This window comes from Pipistrellus hanaki (assembly GCF_964339955.1).
Source record: "Pipistrellus hanaki genome assembly, chromosome: 4".
Classification (NCBI taxonomy): Eukaryota; Metazoa; Chordata; class Mammalia; order Chiroptera; family Vespertilionidae; genus Pipistrellus; species Pipistrellus hanaki.
In genome coordinates, this window is record NC_140506.1 from 34,314,645 (window position 1) to 34,336,587 (window position 21,943).

A 21,943-nucleotide genomic window follows, 5' to 3' on the forward strand; every position below is an offset into this window, starting at 1 on the left:
AACCGGTCAGGGCAGCTTCATTGTTTTTAACAAAATATTTTGGTGAAGAATGCTCATTCGGGCCGGTGGGTAATTTCTAAAACTTTCGGGGTCACCCAACGAGCCCAGAGCAAAACGCTGGGCGCCCCAAGCGTTTCCGCAAACCTGAGATCAGGACTCGGAGGGAGAACGCTAACTGAAGAAGAAACTGCCCTCTCTGACCCCCTGCGCGGCTTTCCCCGGGCCTCCTGGCGGCGCCTCCAGCCCCGCCTTTGGCGTGGCCGCCGCCGGGGCAGCGCCGGCCGCAAAGGAAAGAACGTCCACGCGCGCGAGAGTCACAAAACCCCGCGTCCTGGGGCCGCGCGTGCGCAGCACAGCCCCGAGCTCGGGCCAAGTCCGTTTCCTGGCTTTTCAAGGAAGTGGCCTTGCGTCACTTCCGGCCTCCCTCTAGCTGCCATCTTGCGTCCCCGCGTGTGCGCGCTTATTCTCAGCTGGTCTGCCCTAGACCCCCTGAGCGTCAGCCCTAGTCCCCCGCGCGGCCCCGTTTCCTCTCCAACAAGGTACAGAAAGGCTGTGGACGCCGGCGTGGGAGGAGGACGGGATCGGGGGCGGGAAGTGCCCGGAAGGAGCGAGACAGGGAGGGACAGGGCTGAGGAGAGGAAGGCGATGCGACGGACAGGCGCACCCGCTCAGGCTGACTCTCGGGGTCGAGGTCGAGCCAGGGGCGGCTGCCCTGGGGGCGAGGCGACGCCGTCTCTTCCTCCACCTCGCGGCGGGACCAGAGGACAGGAGCCTCAGGTACCGCGAGGCTTTCGGAGAGTGGCCGGTCGGGCAGGCCCTGGCTAGGCCGAGGCCGAGGCCGGGCCAGGGCCGGGGTGGGGGGTGCTGGCCGGGCGTGGTTTAGACCCGATTTCTCTGTAAAAAGGGAGGCCGGGGAGGGGGTGGGGGTGGGGGAGGAGGAAGGCGGGTGCCCTTTCGGCCCTCTGGACGCTGAAATGGGGAGCCTTGCGGGGTGGGTTTTGGGATCCAGGCCTCGGGCCGGGGTGTCGGGAATTAACGAGCGTGGAATGCTGGAGCGAACCAGACCTCTCCTCGCTGAGGGTTTCCTGTTTTTCTAGATGAAAGAAACTATTATGAACCAAGAGAAACTCGCCAAACTGCAGGCACAAGTGCGCATTGGTGGGAAAGTAAGTTTCCATAGTTTTGTGTGTGTAAGTGTGTGTGTAAGGTTTAGGGTTTTTTTTTTCTTCCCCTTTTGCATTCCTAATGTCGATGGCGTGTGACTTTGTCTGTAGAGGGCATTGCACGGAACTAGCAAACTTGGGGGGGGGGGGGGGGGAGCGGCGGGTTAAATGTGATTTACAGTGTAATGTACCCGTGAATCCTGCAGGATGTATACGCCAAGGGAAAAGATGCAAGTGAGTCGAGATGAAAAACTACTTAGACTGCAAACATTGTGTGTGTGTGTGTAAACACGCTCTCCAGTGTTACAGTGTTTTTAGTGGAATAAAAGTGTTTACTGGTGTACTTAGTTAGAAGATGTGTCATTTCAGTTGCGTATCATTGTGGCCATTGCACCTCATGCTTGTTTTGGCTTCGGTTATATGCGGTGGACTTACTAGTGAGTTGGTTTCTTTTTGTAAATTAAGGCCTTTTTTTGTAATGCCTCCTTGGCTAATGCACCCCGGTCGCAGTCGTTTCTAGGGCGTTTGAAGATCTTTCTTTCTCGTAAGTACATTTTGGAGTTTTAAGACCTGTGGACTATGGATTCGAAAATATTACCTAAAGTGGGTGTCTTTGTGTTTTTACTTTGCGATTTCGCTAAAACTGAGGGAATGGGAGTGTTTGGTGGGTTTTTTAATGATCCGTTTTGGGTTCATTGGTTTTTCCTGGTGGATAATGAGTCCGAGGGGATTCCTTTCTGAACTTTGTGTTTAGATTGTTCTCTAAGTAGTTTACATAAATCAGAAGTCCCCTCTAGACCGAGGTCTACCTGGTTATATTCTGCATTGTTGGCACATTCCTAGTATTTAACAAGGTGTGGTATAGCCTGTTGGAACAGAGCATGGCTTCACTTGGTAAAACTTGTATTCACTTGTATGGTGAAAACTTCTGTACTACAGATTTATTAACTATTAGTTTTTTTTTTCTCCTTCAAACTTACCTATTTACCTTCAATTAGAGTCTACTGTGAATAGCCAAATTTGCACTTAGACTTTAAATAGTAAGATGTACATCTATTAATTATTGGACTTTGCCAGCAATGTGTGTATCTTCATCCCCCCTCATCCCTCCTAGCTAGTAGTATTCAAGATCCCACACCTACCTGTTAACAAAGTAGGTATTTCTTGTTCTTTTTAGCAATGGTTGTAAGCTAGGTGTGACAGAAAAACTCATTATAATCTTTGTGGGTCAGTGTTTGGATGCTCTTAAGGTGTTTTTAACCTGAGTTAATGTGCTTGTGAGAGAAATCATTCTAGGTAAAGGATGTCGGGGTTATCTAGGATTCTTAAAGCTGGTGTAGGATTAAGCTTTACTTGTTAACTACCGTGTTTCCCCGAAAATAAGACATCCTCCGAAAATAAGATCTAGCACATGGAAAGATAAGACATCCCCTGAAAATAAGACCTAGCGCAACTTTGGGAGAAAAAATTAATATAAGACTGTCTTATTTTTGGGGAAACAGGGTAATTAATAGAGGAAGTATTTCTGTCACTGTAATATGGAAACATTTTTTTCACCTTTTAAGAAACCTGCTTATTAAGGGATGTGAAATCAGGTGAGTGAGTTTTGCCTTAGAGAAAATTGCAAGTGTTAGATACTTCTAGGTAAGTGTTACAGTATCTGATCAGAACATTGATAATAACTTAGTTATTTCAGTGAAAAGTAAATCCTATTTATGTAAAGTGTATGAGAACAATAGAAGGTGTGCTGGTTTTGTTTTTAGAATCTTATAGTAGTTTCTTAGAATGTCTTTTAGAGAGGGTTCTCTGGGAACCAGGTTTCTACATTAACACTTTTCAAAGTAATTGTTATTTTAAAGGTTTTTTTGAGGGCATTGGTCACCAGTATTCCATGTAATTATTGATATTTTCTTCAGTTACACTATGATTTATTTAAGCCTTTACTATGCTGGATCCTGAGAATACAAAATTTAAGTGAAGTATCTAGGGGGCTTTAAGGCTAGTATGGGAGATAGACATTTTTAAAAAAATATTTTTTTACATGCATAGTGCAAGAGAAGCATTGTAAAGATAGATGGGAGTGGTTTGGCTGGGTGAGGATATATTAATTGTATAGTTTAGGGAAAACATGGAAGGGATGATGGCTTATGCAGGATTTTAAAGGATCAGAATTGGTATGGAGGCTCGGGACAGTGAGGTAGGTGGGTGGTGGTAGTCTTTCCAGAAGAGCCTTGTGTACAATGTAAATATGTCTTAGCCCCGTGGCCGGCAAACTGTGACTTGTGAGACACATGCAGCTCTTTGGCCCCTTGAGTGTGGCTCTTCCACAAAATACCACGGCCTGGGCGAGTCTATTTTGAAGAAGTGGCATTAGAAGAAGTTTGAGGTTTTTAAAAATTGGCTCTCAAAAGAAATTTTAATCATTGTACTGTTGATATTTGGCTCTGTTGACTGAGTTTGCCGACCGCTATCTTAGCCTATATGGGAATCTATGAGTGCTATTAAATAGTTTGTAAGCAAAATATGGATGGTCACATTTGCCTGGTTTGGGAAGTTTATAGGATATTTTAGAGAAAGGGGAGATTGGATACTTGGCATGTACAAGAGACTACACATTTTCCTAAAGCCTATATTCATTTACTCATCAAGTTACTGACTACCTTCAGTGAGCCAGGTTATCGATATTGTTATAAATATTGAGTTTTATAGCAGTAAATAGAAGTCTTCAAGGAGTTTACATTCTAGTAAGGGGAGACAGACAATAAAATATACTTATCTTTATTAGTAATAAGTGTTATAAAGAGAAATAAACCGGGATAGATGGGAAATGGTGAGTGTGAGTTGTTGGGAAAGGCCACTCTGAATACGGTGACATAAGAGCGAGGATCTTGAGTGAGAGGGAGCCATGCAGATGCAGATTTTCCTTTTGCTTACTATGGAAGTTTGTACAGACATTTGTGTCATGCACTGTCTTGCCTATGAATATTAATAGATGTTACTTTTTCTTTAACGTAAAAACAAAAGGTTAGTAATTTAGGTTGACACATGCCACCTCTTTGATCACTTTGGAGCAGTTAATGTAAAAAGTGGGACTTCGAAAAAATCTTTTATATCTGACAAGATTAGAATTTTAGAAATTATTAAGGATTTGTAGACAACTCCTTTCTCTCTTTTGACTTCCCTCATTGCTTTCACCTGCCTTCTCACTGCTTAAAAGTTTGTGGTTATGGTAGTTTTCTTAAACATATCCAAAGTTCATAAAGGAATTTGAACCTTTCCATTTGAAAATGTCTGTTACAGTATAAATGTGTGCTGTGTTCTTTCCTTTATCTCCACTTTAGGGAACTGCTCGTAGAAAGAAGAAGGTGGTTCACAGAACAGCTACAGCAGATGATAAAAAGCTTCAGTTCTCCTTAAAGAAGTTGGGGGTAAACAATATCTCTGGTATTGAAGAGGTAAGTGTCAAGTTCTATTTCCTTAGAAAAACAAGGTTTATCTGAAAAAAAGTTTTTAATGTTCATACATTTGGTGGGCACTGCTAATTAAAAATATTTTCTTTTTCTTTGTAGGTAAATATGTTTACAAACCAAGGAACAGTGATCCACTTTAACAACCCTAAAGTTCAGGCATCTCTGGCAGCGAATACTTTCACCATTACCGGCCATGCTGAGACAAAGCAACTGACAGAAATGCTACCCAGCATCTTAAACCAGCTTGGTGCAGACAGTCTGACTAGTTTAAGGAGACTGGCTGAAGCTCTGCCCAAACAATGTGAGTTTTGCACAGGTTATTGATTTATCCAATAGATTTCTAAAATGTCAGGTGGAAAGTGAATGTGAATATCTTTAAATTTGGAAATGCTACCTTTTCTCCAAAAATAATCAATTTTTACCCTGATTTTAAGCAACTACTCATAGTATATGCAATAATTTAGTATGCTGTGATTATTATACTTGTTTCCTACTAGCTTTCTTGGGTTGGATAAGAGACTTTAAAATGTTACCCTTTATTAGCTGGAAATATGAAAATGTTAATTTGGTGCTCTTTTGATAACTGGCAGTTTAAAATTAATTAAATACATATTTTAAATTATCAGAATTCTTCAGTTGTATTTATACAACTGATATCACCAATAATTTTTAAGAATTCGCTTGCCAGTATTCTGGTGTTTTTAATTATAGTATGATAAGGATTTTGTTCGGGGCAGAAAATCATGTAGTTGAATAATTGTACCTCAGGAGTATGGATACTTTATGATGAAGCTCTCTGACTAAAATTTTGAAGAATAGGAATGTAGAAGCAAGTCAGGCTTATTATATGGTCTTTTAATTAGTCATCCCATGTTTTTCTAGGCATTCACTCACTCTACTTCACTTTATGTAGTTTTGTCACCTGGAAAGGCATAAGAGTTTTGTTTGTTTGTTTTAATATATTTTATTGATTTCAGAGAGAAATGAAGAGGGAGAGAAACATCATACATCATGCATGTTTCTGGGGATTGAGCCCACAACCCAGGCATGTGCCCGTTGATCAGAATTGAATCCAGGGCCCTTCAGTCCCCAGGCCGACACTCTATCCACTGAGCCAAACCAGCTAGGGCAAGGCATAAGAGTTTGTAGGAAGTCGTCTTAGGCTTTCAAAGCTGAAATAGGTGTTTGAAGCAGTCCACTGAACATCCTAGGGCCAGTACTGTGAGGTCCCAACTTTCAAGTGTCGTTCACTTTCTGTTTAATAAAAGGAAGCTGGATGCTTACCACTCAAAGAAGCTTAAATTTTTTTGATCATTTTATTTTCACTTCAGTAAAGGTTTGTTGAGCATCTCCCTTAAATGCCATGCACAACACAACAGAGTATTTGAGAAAACAGCCTCTTAATTTGCCTCCCCAAGTAAAGCTTACCATATTTGGTACATGGGTTTACTTGTACTCTGGGGGCTCCCCATTATTCTCATTCTCAGTGTTTGTGATGGGCCAGATTGAAAACCTAGGTATAGAATTTGGTTTGTAGCTCATTTTTACATATACAATATTATGTTATTGCTAGTATATAGATGAGATCCCAAATGTAACATAAACCTTTCACCTGTGCTTCTTTTGGTTAATGTTTATTGAAGACAAACAAATGTGTGAGTAATGTTTACATTTTTCCTTTCACAGCTGTGGATGGAAAAGCTCCACTTGCTACTGGAGAGGATGATGATGATGAAGTTCCAGGTAGGAACCTTCACTTGTGGTTAAACTGGAGAATCTTAGCAAGGGAGGATAAAGAATCTTTATTCTATAGGAAAGACTACCTTAAGGGAGGTGGTATAGAATAAAGAGAGGGTAAGGGAGACATGAACCTTACTCAGAATGAGAAAAATAGTGTACTGTTATTTCACTGGGAGCTATGTTTGTAGATTTGGTGTTTTTCTATTTAGGATTCCAAGAAGTTGGAGGTATATAACCATAAGTATTGAATAAAAAATATGCATATTGTTACCTAAATGTAATAACTACTTATAGACCACAAATGACTCTTGTTTCCTACTGTGAGATCGATAAATTTATAAGAAGGCACAGAGAAGTTATTCATATATCTTGGGATATAACCATTCTAAAATCAGCAGAAAATCTCCTTTGGCAATCATGAGGCATTTTCTCTATCTCAGCTGTTACTGGATACATTTTTGTGTGGTAAAACAAATATTTATTGGGAGTAGAATCACTAGATCATAAATAATTCCACTTTGCACGGACAGGTGTCCTCGGGAATCCAGGAAGATTTTAGAATTGGGTGTCACAGTACTCTTTAGTTCTGCCCCCAAACTGAGTAATGTGTTATATTGCTTAAGTTTAATTCTTGGAGTGAGAATAGGGAGAATATATACATATTTAAGCACAGCTGTGGGCAAATTAATGACTTTCCCTTGTTTTAATTATGTGCCAAAACATATACTTCAAAATGTGCCAAATGAGTAGTGGTATTATTGGAAATAAAAACTTTCAAATTTATATACTGATTTAACTGTAATATATATTTTGAGAACATTTTCTTATTTCCTCTTAAGATCTATATTTGTAGATTTGGCTTTTTCTGAGTTTCTGCCTTTTTAATTTTTTTCTAGATCTTGTGGAGAATTTTGATGAGGCTTCCAAGAATGAAGCAAACTGAATTGAGTCAACTTCTGAAGAAGATAAACTTGAAGAAGTTTCTGGGAGCTGCTATTTTATATTATGACTGCTTTTTCAAATTTTGTTTATGGATCTGATAAAATCTAGATCTCTAATATTTTTTAGCCCAATGCCCCTGGACATTGCAGCTCTTTTCAGTTTTTGCTTATACATAAATCATTTTTTGCAGCTAATTAAGCTGAAGAAGCCTGGGAATAAAGTTTGAAACAGGTTAATAAAGATCTTTGCCTAGTATAGTTTTATTTTTTATTTCATTGATACTGATTTGTACACAGAAAGCAAAGTTGTTTGTAGAAAGCTAATCATGGCATGTAATATGACATAATCTTTGATGAAATATTATTAAAGATTTAACATGGTAGAATCATGTAACAAAGGTGGTATAAAGTTTCATGTTTGAAAACTTCCCTCCAGTAGTCCTCAGAGCTTCCATGGTTTTCAGGGGTCCTCAAACTTTTTAAAGTGGGGGCCAGATCACGGTCCCTCAGAGAGCTGGAGGGCCGGACTATATGAACTACTAATTCCTACTGTAACACCTCGGCTGCGCTCACTGCCCAAAAAACCTGGCGGGCCGGATCAGACTCCTCTGCGGGCCGCATGTGGCCCGCGGGCCGCAGTTTAAAGACCCCTGGTTTATATGATGGGTATAATTGTAAGACGAGAATAGAATTCTCCTTCGTGGTAGAGCAAAATTCTATTTTTTCTCTTAATGTCTGTATACTGAATGCCTTATATGTACTTTTCTTTTTTAAAGATTTTTATTGATTTCAGAGAGAAAGAAACATCAATGATGAGAGAGAATCATTGATCAGCTGCCTCCTGCATGCTCCCTGCTAGGGGCCAACCCAGCAACCTGGGCATGTGCCCTTGACTAGAATTGAACCCAAGACCCTTTAGTCCACAGGCTGATGTTCTATCTTCTGAGCCAAACCAGCTAGGGTCTTATATGTACTTTCACACTTAATTTTCTCTAATCCTTATTCTATGAAGTTGCTCCATTTGAGAGATGTAACCAAAAGTTACTTAAAAAAATGAAAGTAGTTAATCCCTTCTGTGTAGGCTATTCTCTAAGATAACTGGAAAAAAGGTAGTAGGAATGTCACCCTTTTTCCTTAAGTCATAACTCAAAATGAGCAGGGCTCCTTTTTTCTATTTTAAATTAAAATAACCGTAAAATTGACCTGTGTGTGCAGTTGTAACATGTAATTGCCATCATAACTAGAATACTGAACAATTGCACACCAGAAAGGCCCCTCAATAATAGAGCTACTTTTAAAAATCTGTATTAGTGATTGTAATGAAGCAATTTAATAGTAATTAAAACAATTACGTACATCCGGCAATGATGCCAACTGAAAATTGTCTTATTTTCTACACAATAAGAATTAATTTTAAATTTTCATAACTTACAAGTACCTTTTGAAGGTACTGTATAGCTATATCAAAAGTCAATTATTAACTATAAAAATTGAAATGTGTAAACAGTATTTGCATATCTTAACATATTTTCTTTAAAGTCTGCATATCACTTAAAGTACACTGCTATAGTAACAAAAATTCCAAAGTCAATAATTTACAAAATTACACATATCCAGAGTATTACAGGTTATGTTGGACTCTGTTATGTTGCTATATGTTCACTTGAGATCCTAGGCTAATGGGGCAACCTCACGGACATTCAGCTTTCTGGCAGAGTGAAAATGTGGTAGGTCATGTGCTGGTTTTTTTGTTTTTCAGAAAGGGGGAGAGAGAGAGAGAAGCATCAGTAATGAGAATCATTAATCGGCTGCCTCCTGTGCAACCCACCCTTGACTGGAATCAAACCCAGGACCACAGGCTGACGCTCTTATCCACAACCAAACCAGCTAGGGCCATGTGCTGCTGCTTAAAACCGCTACAAATGTTATAACTGACCAAAGCATGTGGAGTGGGTAAAGGAGGGCAGAGGATTGGGATGGTCTGGAGTGGCGCCTGAAGATCTGCATTTCTGATAAGCTTCCAGGCGATGCTGATGCTGTAGGTCCACTGGCTGTGCTTTGAGGAGCAAAATTGAGATCGTTTTAATTCATTTTAAGAGATTGGGGTGACTGACAGGCTGATAAGCATGTGAAGAATGTCACTATCTGAAGATCCAATTGTTTACCCTGAATCTGTATAGGTAAGGGACAAAATTAAAAAGGGTTTCCAGGCTAGGCCTATTCCTGGGCAACTTGCTTCCTGTGGCAGATGCTGGCTAAGGTTAATCCTGTTTTGCCTCTATTCAGACTTCGTTCCAACAGCCTCTAATGATATTTCTTTCGTCTACTTAAATAATCTGGCTTATGTTAGTCATGGCTATGGATTAATAAAGAGTTTCTTGTAACGTTTTCAATATTGAGATAGGGTTATGTTACAGTTACAAATGACTAAAAATTTTAGTTGTTACAAAGGTTTGTCACACTTGATGTTAATGGTGTGTCTGGCTGGGCTCCACTCCTCCCCCTCCCCCACACCCCCACCGGAACCACTCCAGGAGGAGCCACTAACTTGAACATTGGCAGTATCAGGACAAGGAAAAGAAATAGCTGGCTCTTCATACTTAAGTTGGGAAGAGATGCACATCACTAACAACCACATTTCATCAGCCAGAGCAAGTCACGTACATAGTCAAGTCTGATGGCCGAAAGGATTGGGGAAGTATAATCCCTCCCCAGAGCAGGACAGCAGTTTTTAACAGCACAATCTCCTGCATTCTCTCTTCAAGAATTGATTTGAGAAACATCCATTTATTGTTTCATTTATTTATGCATTCCTTGGTTGATTCTGGTATGTGCCCTGACTGGGGATCAAATCTGCAACCTTGGTGTATAAGGCTGGTGCTTTCTAACCAGCTGAGCTACCTGTTCAAGCCAACCTACCCCATTCTTAACAAATTTCCTTTGCCCACAATTGCTATAACTATATGTTAAACACTATCACTTGCATTATATCTCATCGCCCAGCATAACAATCCCTTGTACAGACAAGGAAACCATCTTTAAGAAGTGAAATTGCTCCTGTGAGGTCACCCAGCCCCTTAAGTGGTAGAATGAGCTAACCCAGATCTGCTCTTAACCTCAGGACCTGTTGGAAAGGATTCAGGCCCAGGCAGGCTAGAGAAGCAGATGATTCTGATCTGGTTGAACTTTTGGCTGTTGTGACTACTTGCTGGCTGTGGTCCGATATTAAGACTAACCCTGGGCCAAAGTAGCTTTCAACTGGATCTGAACCAGGGATACACTAATAGACAATTTTTCTGAGAATTCAGGATTTACACCCTCTATTTTTTTTAAATAATCGAACTGGAGTACACTTGTGACAGCTGCATAATAACCATGTGTGCACAGGGCAGAAAGCTACATTCTAAATTTTGGAAACAAGTTTAGAAATGGGCTCAAGGTCACTAACGTTTGGACATGATTTCTGCTAGTTATTTTTCTCCATTACATAACATTGGATTCTTTAGTAATTACCTCCTCTCCCCCCAAAAATAAATATGTCAATCTTTTTTTGGCGGGGGGGTGGGGGGGGTGGTGGAGGGGGGAGGCAGGGAGGAGTTTTAAGGAAACTAAGCAGTTTTTAGCTTTTCCAAGATAATAATTAGAAAAGTCTTCTATTCACATAAATTTTCATCACTCCAATCAGCACAGTCTTAAATGCCATTTTTGCAGCGAGTTCTGGGAATGCAGGCACAGTCAGCAAAGAAAACAGTATCACATCTCCTAAACACTTTGGCAGTGAACACTAGACAATTTTATTTATTTTTAAAAGCACAACTGTTAAAATATCAAGGTGGACTGGAAAATACGCTATTGGAAACGAAATGGCCCTTTGAATCTTAAACTGTCCAAGGGGGAAATTAAAGATTCTACACATTTAGGTGAAAGAATTTATACTTTGAAAGCAAAGAAGAGTACTATCTCTCTCCATCGGCCTGATACACTGACATGCTACATAAAAAGGAAGGGTCCATGTGAGTTTACATGTTCAGTAAGCCAGGAAGAGAATCGGTATTTGCTAATTGGCAACTAGTGAGAACAAAAGGATAGGTTTATACTTTTAGCTTTTTGTTGCCAACACCTTGTTAGATTAACATGCAACTCCTCAGCAGCATTTCTTTTTCTGCCTTCCATGGTGACCAGGCAAAAGGCAAGATCTATAGTGTACTATATTCTGATACCTTTTTTATATACTGATTAAGGCCATGAGGTATTGGAACTACCATGGTCTTAATAACCCAGCCTTGCCAAATTGCAAGGCAATCAAGGGTGCAGAGTCAGTGAAACCACCATCGAGAACACTGGGAAAGCAGAAAAGGAGAGTAGGAGGTATAAGGAGTACCAAAGGTTACATATATTAAAAAAAAATCTCAGAGCTAAATAAAGCATTCAACAGACTTTTCTTTGATCTTTACCAAAATTTCCAAAGAAATCCAAAAGGAATTCCATAGCAGACAAGAGTTGTCCATCAAGATTAGTATTTCCTTTGTTTAATCTTTGCAAATCTGGCTTTATTTGCTTTTTCAGCCGGAGAACTCGTATGTAAGCTACTGGAAATGATGGGACTGCTTAATTGTGAAAGTAAATATCCTTAGGACAGTTTCTAAGTATGGGCTGACTTATGTAATTGAACCCCTTAGAATATCAATCATATATTTCCATTTTACCTGATTCATCTCAACAATCATTGTTTCGTGTCACACACCTTGTCCACATATGTCCAAGTCTTCTGGTTGGGATACTTGAATATCAAGTTTTGAGGGGGATGGCTGGGCATATGGCCTATATTAAACAAAGGCATGACTTCTAATAGAAATCACTCATGCATGGTAATGCTTTAATTATAATTCTAAATTATAGTGATTAGTTGCTGGTGCCTATTTGTCCACCTCACCACACTGGGCAGCAGATTCATCTTCGCCATGGCTGCAGTCCAGCTTCCTGTTACATGCTGTGAAGCTGTTTCGCATTGTCGACATGGCCAGTCTGGAAGATGTGTAAGACAAGTACTGGATGTTGCATCTACGACCTTGAACATCAAGCTTTAATAATATAACAATCTGCTTCCTCCTCCCCCCTTCTGCTTTTTTCCATTGTTCTTTCCCTGGTTATGTCTTCTCCTTTTCTTTCTTTTTCTCCCCATTCTCCAAAACTCTCTAGGCCTACTTAGCTTGTATGTCTTGTAATACCACTGGCATTTGGGCAAACAAGTGTGAACTCCCTCCTGCCTGAGAAGGAATTGAAGGTGCCTGGGAGGGGTAGTCAACAAGCCTGGTGTGTGCTTTGCTGTGGATTGGTTGGTCCCATGAGCCCCCTCCATGATTTTCTTAGCCAGAGATGGGAACAAAAGGAACTTGGAACACCAACCTCTAGGGAACACGATGGGTTACAGTGAGATTACTGTTTAGATGCAATGAATCTGTGCACTCAAAAATGAGTGGGAGATTGTCAAAATAACGTGATGCCATTTTTTAAAATGTTTAAGCACTACACAATTTTGATGGAAGTTAAGATGTAAATAGCAGATAGATAACAGTTATATCTCAAATATACATGCAACTAAAATAACATACGTATACCTAAAATAACATATCTCCGGAAAATTCTGGTTTGATGTGTGGAGTGGTAAACAGGCTGGAAAGGTTTAGAGACCTGGCTTCACATAGGCGAGGGCTTGGTGGCGGGCATTTGCAACTTGAAATTTTATAGTTGGGATCAGGTTGATAGTGAAGAGGCAGATGACCACACATGTATCCCTTAATTCATGAGATGCTTAACATTGTAATTGTGACGGATTTTTTCTCCAGTTACTAACAATATTTAATACCCACCCAACCTAATGTAACACTGAAATTCATGCTCTTCTGTCTGGTTCACCGTTTCTGCGATCTCCAGAGTCCAGCAGACACTCCGAGAAGGTAGAAACCATGTCCTGGGTAGGCTTTGGAGTTGGGCAGACCTCGATGGGAACCCTGGCTTGTCTATTCGCCAGCTACATGATCTTGGGCATGTCACCTACCTTCTCCTCATCTCTGTTCATAAGGGTGATAACAGCAGCCACCTCGTAACATTGTTGAAAAGAATAAAATAAAGATGAGATGTGTGAAGTGTCTAGAGCAGTGGTGGCACATACTATGTGCCAACCATCCACTATCAGTAGAGTCACCCTTCTTGGAAATAACATTGGGATAAATATACTCTCATTGGTGGTGTGAACTACCTAACACACCAGTCACCTAGGGGAGACATCTTGCAGGGTTTCCAGGCATCCCAAGGGTAATCCCAAGACTGATCACAGCAACCAGAACTCTGAGCACAATAAAGGCCACGCAGGATATTCAGGCACACTGCTTATGGGAGGCCAGCACGGCTCTGTCACAACAAAACACACAACATGGAGAACACATCTTCATCTCAGGACAGAGGCTCGAGTTGGGGGTACTGGGTTAACTCACCAGGTGCCCATGGGTATCTCAGCGTACAAGGCAGGAGCCAAAATGACAGGACCTCACACATGTGCTGTGAGTGTCCGTGGTGCTTTTCCTGCCTAAGCTTCTAATTCGATCTTCTGGGCAACTAGCCTCGTGATGAATGAGTGTTGCTCCCCCTCGACCCCATTATGAAATGAAGTTTCAAAATGTAAACAAAAACAACAACAAAAAAAAAAACAGGGCCAAGGAGGCGACATGACTTCTGAGGCCTATGCTGATTAAGTGGAATATCTCACCTCAAACCCAGGGCCTGCAGTTCCCTGTCCGGGGCTGTCTCATGCCAGGGTTTCCTCACACCTGGATTTCAGGTCGCCTACATCAGAATCATGATGGAAATGCAGGTTCTTGGGGTCCGCCCTAGACCTACAAAATCAGGATCTCTAGGGTTGAGGCAGGGGATCTGCATGCTTTTTGAGCACTTCTACGCACCCAAAAGTTTGAGGACAACAGCCCTATGCCAACGGTGAAATGCAGGCTTTGGTCTGGGGTTCCAGCCAAGCTTTCCAAAGGACACTGCTTGGCGGAGCCTGGAGCCAGCCGACATTGAAGAGCAGGAAGGGAGCTGCGTCTCCTGAGAGAGGCTGGCACGTGGGGACTCGCCTGACGGGTTTTGTTGGCATGCCACGCAGAGAAAAACAGTGCGCGGTCAGTACCTTTAGCAAACAGTGAGACGCACCCTTGATATTTCTGAGGCGACCCATTGACCAGAGTGCTGAAATACCTCTGAACCTTCTTTAAGAGCTGAAGTCTGCAGATGTGGGATTTCCTGGGCCCCCACCGAAGGAATTAGCCTTCACACCCACTTGTGGGCAAGCTGTACGTCTTTAAGGAAGAGAGATGGGATGGCCTCCTTTCATAGGAACCACTCCTAGACTTTAAGGCATTTATGCCTTTGGAACTATATTAAATACAAAAATTAATTCTTTTACCTCTAGCACTAATAAGAGCTTCAGAATCAGCAGGCCTGTCATGTAACTGAATATCCATATTATGGGTGACGAAACTTAGGCTTAAAAGTTTAAGTGTCGCTGAAACCGGTTTGGCTCCTTGGATAGAGCATCGGCCTTCAGGCTGAGGGGTCCCAGGTTCGATTTCATTCAGGGGCGTGTACCTTGGTTGCGGGCACATCCCTGGTGGAGGGTGTGCAGGAGGCAGCTGGTCAATGTTTCTCTCTCATCGATGTTTCTGACTCTCTATCCCTCTCCCTTCCTCTCTGTAAAAAAAAAAAAATCAATAGAATATATTAAAAAAAAAAAAAAAAAGTTTAAGTGTCATAGCCAGTAGGTGGGGAAAACAGGGATCAGAACTCAATCAGACACTCCGAGTCTTCCTGCCACACCCAAGCTCCCCCCCGAGGAATCTCGTTCTGCCAGATCACAAACCCCTTGTAAGCCTTCACTCCTTAAACCAGAATCTCCTGTTCCTGGGTCAATATTAACTTGTCCAAATCCACATCTGGAACTCTCTTCTATGCATATAATTGGATGTGAGAAGAAAGCTTTATGCAGAATGATTTTTTTATAAGGCAATTTATGACAGGAAATGCTAAATACTAAACAGTGCTAAACACTTCAATCACTTTAAATATTATATGATGGTTTCTCGAACATATAAAACAATTGTATGAAAACATTAAGCATGAAAACAAAGGCTGGGGAGTTAGCAGGGAATGTGTGACGGATTTTTTCTCCAGTTACTAACAATATTTAATACCCACCCAACCTAATTTAACACTGAAATTGTGGATCACATATTCATTCATTTTTTTAGCAAGTATTTGTGGAATATCTGTGTCAGACAGAGTACTAGGCTGTGTAGATACAAGAGTGAACAGATAGTGAACACATAGGCTGCCCTTGGTGAGTTTACAGTGCAGAGAACAATGTGATTTTTTTTCAGGCAGTGGAAAGTTGCATCAGAATCACTATAAGTTTGTTTTTTTCTTTTTTTTCTTTTTTTAAAAAAAAAAGCTCCCCTAGGGATTCTGAAACAGAGCTAGGATGATACTCTTCTAGAAAAAAAGGTCTTTAGACTTTATCATTGTATATCCCTTCAGTAACAAAATAAATAAATGAAATGAAAATTAGCATTTCCCCAAAATATATTATTATTTATTTATAAATACATTAGAGGCCTGGTGCATGAATTCATGCATGGGTAGGTCCAGCTGGCCCGCCCCAATCAGGGCCAATTGGGGCCAGTCAGGGGCCTATTGGCCAGCTGCAGTGCAAGTCATAGTGACTGTCATTCCAGTGGCATGACTTATATATATTTATATAGATACCTGTTCTAGCCCACTAATAAATATATTATGTATATTGTAAAACATTGTCTAAAATTGAAATTTAAGAAAAATAAAGTTAAATATTATATATATATTTTCTATTTTCTTCCCTGACCTGACCCCTGGATCCTCCTGGGCACTGTGTAGTTCATTTGAACATCACTTGTTTAGTCTAAAGGATAATGAGGCTATCAGCAGAAAATGAGAAAAGAAGCTATTTTAAGGAGTCATTGTTTATTTCAGCCCTTAAAGATGTTCAAAAGGCTAATGCAAACACTAGCCTTTTGAAATAGAATTGGACATTAAATGGTTGAAATAGAATTGGACATTAAAATAGACCCGATATTAAAATGAATTAGAACAACAAACCTTGTCTTTATTACCTCAGTGGCTCTTGTATAATTGGAAGCCATGCCACTGCATGAGGAAACTTCACTGGGCTCGCTAGGCCCTAAAATCCTTCCCTAAGCCAAGAGGGAGGGAGAAGGAATTGTGCAAGATCAATAGAGGGGCTTCCCCAGGCCAGCGCCCTGAGGGTGTGCAGTGGCTCAGCACCCGCCCAGGGCATTGGGATTCTAAGGAGGGGCTTGGGGCTGGAATGGTGAGCTGAGTTGCCCAGTAGCCTTGGGCCTGCACAATAGCATTTCCCCACTTATTGTGAAACCTGACTGGATGCCCATTTCTGTCCTAAAGAGGGCAGCAGAGAGCAACAAATGGGCTCTAGACTCCTCTTAGGATCCTCTCAGGCCCACTACCATTGACTGCCATCCTCACTGGCTCAGGAGTGGCATGGACAGAAGGAACTGGAAGGGCAAGGAGAGACCACTATCTGTCCCTTGCTAGTTAGGGGTGACTGGCCAGACATTTTATTTTTTAAAGAGTGAAGATTTTTTAAAAAATATTTTTAAAAAAATATAAATTAAAAAAATTTTTAATTGATTTCAGAGAGGAAGGGATAGGGAGAGAGAGATAGAAACATCAATGATGAGAGAGAATCATTGATTGGGTGCCTCCTGCACACTTCACACTGGGGATCAAGCCTGTAACCAGGGCATGTGCCCTTGACTGGAATAGAGCCTGGGACCCCCTTGGTCCACAGACCAATACTCTATCCATGAGCCAAACCGGCTAGGCTGGCCAGACATTTTAGTGTTTGGAGGTAATGCAGCCCCTGTCCCTGCCATTGTGATTGTGTCTCCATTTGTAAGCAGTAGGAGGACTGTTTTAGCACCTTCAAATACACTTTCTCATTCATTTTCAGAGTGAGCCTGTAAGGTAAATGGGGTTTGTAGGACTGTTTTATAGATGAGGAAACAGATGCCCAAACATGTGAACACTTGCCCAACCTTCCATAGCTGACTCCTGAAAGCAAATGCAGTTTATATTTCCCAGCTAAACTAGCCTTTCTCTGAGTTCCTGGACAGTTTCTCAAGGATCTGCAGCTTCTCTATTAAGATCCAAATTTTGGTTTTCATTGTGATGTTAGCCTCTAACAGTCCTTCTCAGCACATCCTGAACCATCTGGATGACCACAATTGAGTAGCGGTACATGTATCATCAGAATCCTCATGTTTATCCTTTGATCCGTGCTTATGAGATTCAGGTGACTTCATGGTGTACTCTATCTCTGGGAGATTTTGCAAGAGGTTGAACATGGCAAGGTGGTGGGAGAACTAAGTCATCTCAGGGCGCACAAAATACAGGCATGTCAGGCTGAAAATGACCTTGCCCCATAACCATGTACACATTTCCAATAGATGTGCACCATGTACGGTCTCAGTCAGCAAAAATATCAACTTTCAACCATTCCATCCGCAATAATTTTAATAGTAAGTATGAGTTGAGGAATGGCTCTGATCTGGAGTGAACAATAATTAGATTAGTTGCCCGCTGAATGTAGATCAGTATCTTCAAATACAAGAGAGATACTATAATAGTTATCAACTGGTATCTGCTTTGCTCACGAACAGGGTGTTGGTTAAGTGAAAGGCTTGCTTCTCCTGAGCTACAAACCAAGGCTGGAATGTACTGACTCTCCTGTTTTGCATGCAAACAGATGTTCTCAGGTGATATATTTACAATCTTACAATATAGAAACAGACTAAATATATGACCAGACCTGAACTAACATTGGCTACCATCAACTTCAAATTGGCCATTTAGTTTCTGAAAGATAATACCATCCACTTATCCACTACATTAAATTAATATCATACATTTGAATTTCATTATCTTTATGGTATTTGACTGGAATTTTGTTATGCAATTATACAGTACTCTACAAACATATAGTTTATCCACTGTTTTTATGCTTGTACATATTGAAATATGACGTTATAATAAAAGTTAAAGTGATAGGGGAAGATAACAGATCAACAGAAGGACTTGTATACATGCATATAAGTACCACCAATGGTCACAAAATTCTGGGGAGGGTGGGTATGTATGGGGGGGCGCAATGGTAAAATATGTACACAGATAATAATTTAATAGAAAAAAAGTTAAAGTGGCCAAAACCGGTTTGGCTCAGTGGTAGAGCGTTGGTCTGCGGACTGAAAGGTCCCAGGTTCGATTCCGGTCAAGGGCATGTACATTGGTTGCGGGCACATCCCCAGTAGGGGGTGTGCAGGAGGCAGCTGGCCGATGTTTCTCTCTCATCGACATTTCTAGCTCTCTATCTCTCTCTCTTCCTCTCTGTAAAAAAATCAATAAAATATATTTTTAAAAAAAGTTAAAGTGATAGTAACAGGGTGAGGAGGCCTGTGGCAGTTTTCAGAGAATGTGAAGGGGTTCATGAAGTATTTGGGCTGAAGAAGCCTACCCCAGAGGACGCTGTCCTCTCCTCCTGGCAACCTCACTGCAGCCACTTCCGGATCCAGGACAGCTCACCTCTGAGAGCTGCTCTACATTCCTTTCTTCCTCCTTCTTCAGCATGGGCCCAACACTTCTCTCTCTCCTCTCTCTCTCTCTCTCTCTCTCTCTCTCTCTCTCTCTCTCTCTCTCTCTCTCCATATATATATATATATATATATATATATATATATATATATATATTTTTTTTTTTTTTTTTACAGAGAGGAAAGTAGAGGGACAGACAGCAAGAAACATCAATCAGCTGCCTCCTACACCCCCCCCCCCTCCCCCCACTGGGGATGTGCCCACAACCAAGGTACATGCCCTTGACCGGAATCGAACTTGGGACCTTTTAGTCCACAGGCCAACGCTCTATCCACTGAGCCAAACCGGTTTCAGCCCAACACTTCTCTTAACGTGACTGCACACTGCGCTGCTGTGCCCATCAGGGAGCTCTCCTTGGGACAAGTTTTGAGATGTTAATCTAGTCCAATCGCCTTAACCTGGGGCCTAGATGTGCGGCCTTGCTGTGTTGATGCCTTGGGGTCATTGGCTCCCCTTTGCCAGCTTCTGACTAAAGGCCGCTGGTCCAGGCGGTGGAAGGAGAGAAGGCTGTGGCTTCCCTGTGGGGAAGCTTCGTCCCTCAGCCTGCCGTCTGTGGTGAGAGAGCTATGCCCAGAAATGCACCATTGATTTGAAAACTCAAGGGGCTAGAAATATTAAGAGCTAATCCAAACCTTCAGGATTGTTGGCTCCAACTCTAGCAAAGAAGGATAAACAAAATCATTCTGAACTGGAAAGTGGTGCAGGATTATTTTTCTTTGCTTTTCCAGCTCATCAAAAATAAGCTTTCAACACCAGAATGCTTTATTAAAACTTTTCTAATAGGCCTCATTGTTTTGTTAACCAAGCTTATTGCCAGCATAGCATCCCTTATATCTGTGTTGTTAATTGACTTCTTTCAAACCAGGTTGACATTTTAGTTGCTTTTGAACCACCTTTTTTTTTTTTTCCCTCTTCATGACATAGGTCATGTATTATTAGCTTCTTTGAAGATTGGCTGCCTTTTTAGGGACATTTTTATCATACTGACTTGTGTGCTTATAAAATATGCAGTGAGGACAGGTGGGCAGAAGGCTGGGGTGGAGAAGAAGGAAATGATTATCTGCCTAGCGCAAAGGGTGTCCTTGCAATATTCCACGTATGCCGCAAACTATAAAAGGTCACAAAATGATGGTGGGCGCCATTTAAGTTAACACAGTTGTCTTGTGTCTGCTCTCAGCCAAGCAACAGTGATGCTATCAGGTAGGAATGCTGGGGAGCATCCAAGTGGGGTGGTACTACTTGTGGAGCCCCCACAGACATTTTCCCAATCAACGTACTGTCTGGATCTACTCTTGTGGTTCTTATTATGATTGCAATAACCACCAGGGAACTTTGATAAAACAAGGTTTGTTCCCACAAGTAAACAAATCGAGGCCATGAGGAAAGTGAGGGGGAGAGAGAGAGAGAGAGAGAGAGAGAGAGAGAGAGAGAGAGAGAGGGAGAGAGAGAGAGGGAAAGAGAGAACCCTGGAAGTCTGGAAGTCTCTGGGGACCTAGGGCTCTGTTTTTATTGAGATTGAGGTTGAAGTGTCTAGGGTTTTATGGGTTCACTACCATGAATTATAAATCTAGGATTAAAATAGAACCCAGGTTCTAGTATTATTATCTGGTCCCCATTTAAAATAAACTCTTGTATCTTGCTTCAAGCAAGCCATTATGTATTTCATCAAATCTCAGGTGCTTTTGAGGTTGAGGATTTTTTTATCCTAATACTAGGTGTTCCTGGGACATTTCACATTACTTCATCATGACTGTCCCCTGGTGGGCAGTTATGGTATGGCCTATCAGCAGCAGCTTGCTTACAGAGATGCATGCTGATTTCAGAGAGGTTAAAATGGGAAAATAAAGAGTGCATTTTAGAATTGTTCAAACAGGGTATTTTTTTTAAATTAAATTATTATCTGTGTACATATTTTAACATCCCCCCCCATACATATCCTCCCTCCCCAGAGTTTTATGTCCATTGGTTGTACTTATATGCATGTATACAAGTCCTTCGGTTGATCTATTATCTCCCCCAGATCTCCCTACCCTACCTGTTGCAATTTGACAGTTTGCTTGTTGCTTTACTGTCTCTATATCTATCTTTTGGTTCATCAGTTATAATGTTCTTTATTATCCATAAATGAGTGAGGTCATGTGGTGTTTCTCTTTCATTGATTGGCTTATTTCACTCAGCATGATGAAACAGGGTATTTTTGCATTTAGAAAAATTAGGGACGAATCCCTCATTTTGCATACATTTTCCATAGTAGGTGCTTAATGCCTTTGCTTCTTTCAAACATAACCTAGTTTGCTACATCCTGGCTGACACACCACGTTGATGGAATATCACTGCTCCACAAAGTGGGTGGCAGCTGCGCGGACAAGCTGTGCTTGTGCCTGCCTGTCAGTTGTGGAGAGAACATCGCTCTATGTCGGCACATAGTCCTCACAATCTTTCTTTTTCTCTTTCTCTTCTTTTTTGCAAGATGTAGATAACAGAAAATTTACAGTCTGCATCTTCTCTTTTAAATACAAAAATCAATAGCAGGCCTCATAAGAGAGGTTTGATGGTTTGTTCCTGGGTATTTCAGACTGGAAAATGCCGAGGTTTCGTCTTCTGTTTGGTTCTGTTTTAAGTGTGTTCAGGACACAAGTGTGGGAGGTCTGGCTCCTTTACTGTTTACTGGCTGAGCAACTCTTATGCCTCCTTGGATCTTGGTTTCCTTGGTTGTCAAATGGAAGGAACTTGGTTGTCAACTCCAAGGGACTCCTGGGTGAACCAAAGGAGGTAGCAAGTTTGGTGCTTATTAAAAGCTTTATCCAATTTCTGATGAGAATCACTTTTAAAAAATACTTGGAGGGTGTTTTGATAA

At 41.3% G+C, this 21,943-nt stretch overlaps 1 protein-coding gene and 1 long non-coding RNA gene across 3 annotated transcripts; one reads left to right on the forward strand and one right to left on the reverse strand.

Moving 5' to 3' along the window:
- The first annotated feature begins 373 nt into the window (after window positions 1-373).
- Window positions 374-7,572, forward strand: BTF3 (basic transcription factor 3). Of its 2 annotated transcripts, none has more exons than XM_084880445.1 (6): window positions 374-539; window positions 1,098-1,166; window positions 4,505-4,618; window positions 4,733-4,934; window positions 6,320-6,376; window positions 7,270-7,572. In XM_084880445.1, exons 2-6 carry the CDS (start codon window positions 1,098-1,100, stop codon window positions 7,314-7,316), a joined length of 489 nt encoding a protein of 162 aa, XP_084736571.1. In that variant the 5' UTR covers window positions 374-539; the 3' UTR covers window positions 7,317-7,572. The 2 variants fall into 2 exon arrangements, with proteins under 2 accessions (XP_084736571.1, XP_084736570.1); XM_084880444.1 differs by having other exon boundaries at window positions 405-777.
- Window positions 7,573-10,880, reverse strand: LOC311620787. Its single transcript, XR_014794744.1, has 2 exons — window positions 8,877-10,880; window positions 7,573-8,795 (listed from the first exon to the last, which is right to left on the reverse strand). It is a non-coding gene; the product is annotated as an uncharacterized lncRNA (long non-coding RNA).
- Between the last annotated feature and the right edge of the window lie 11,063 nt (window positions 10,881-21,943).

Excerpts from the sequence above, each read along its gene's own strand:
- BTF3 (XM_084880444.1), top strand. The coding sequence starts at position 646 with ATGCGACGGACAGGCGCACCCGCTCAGGCTGACTCTCGGGGTCGAGGT. Across the intron at positions 778-1,097 it reads CCAGAGGACAGGAGCCTCAG|ATGAAAGAAACTATTATGAA; the intron begins GTACCGCGAGGC and ends CTGTTTTTCTAG. Across the intron at positions 4,935-6,319 it reads TGAAGCTCTGCCCAAACAAT|CTGTGGATGGAAAAGCTCCA; the intron begins GTGAGTTTTGCA and ends TTCCTTTCACAG.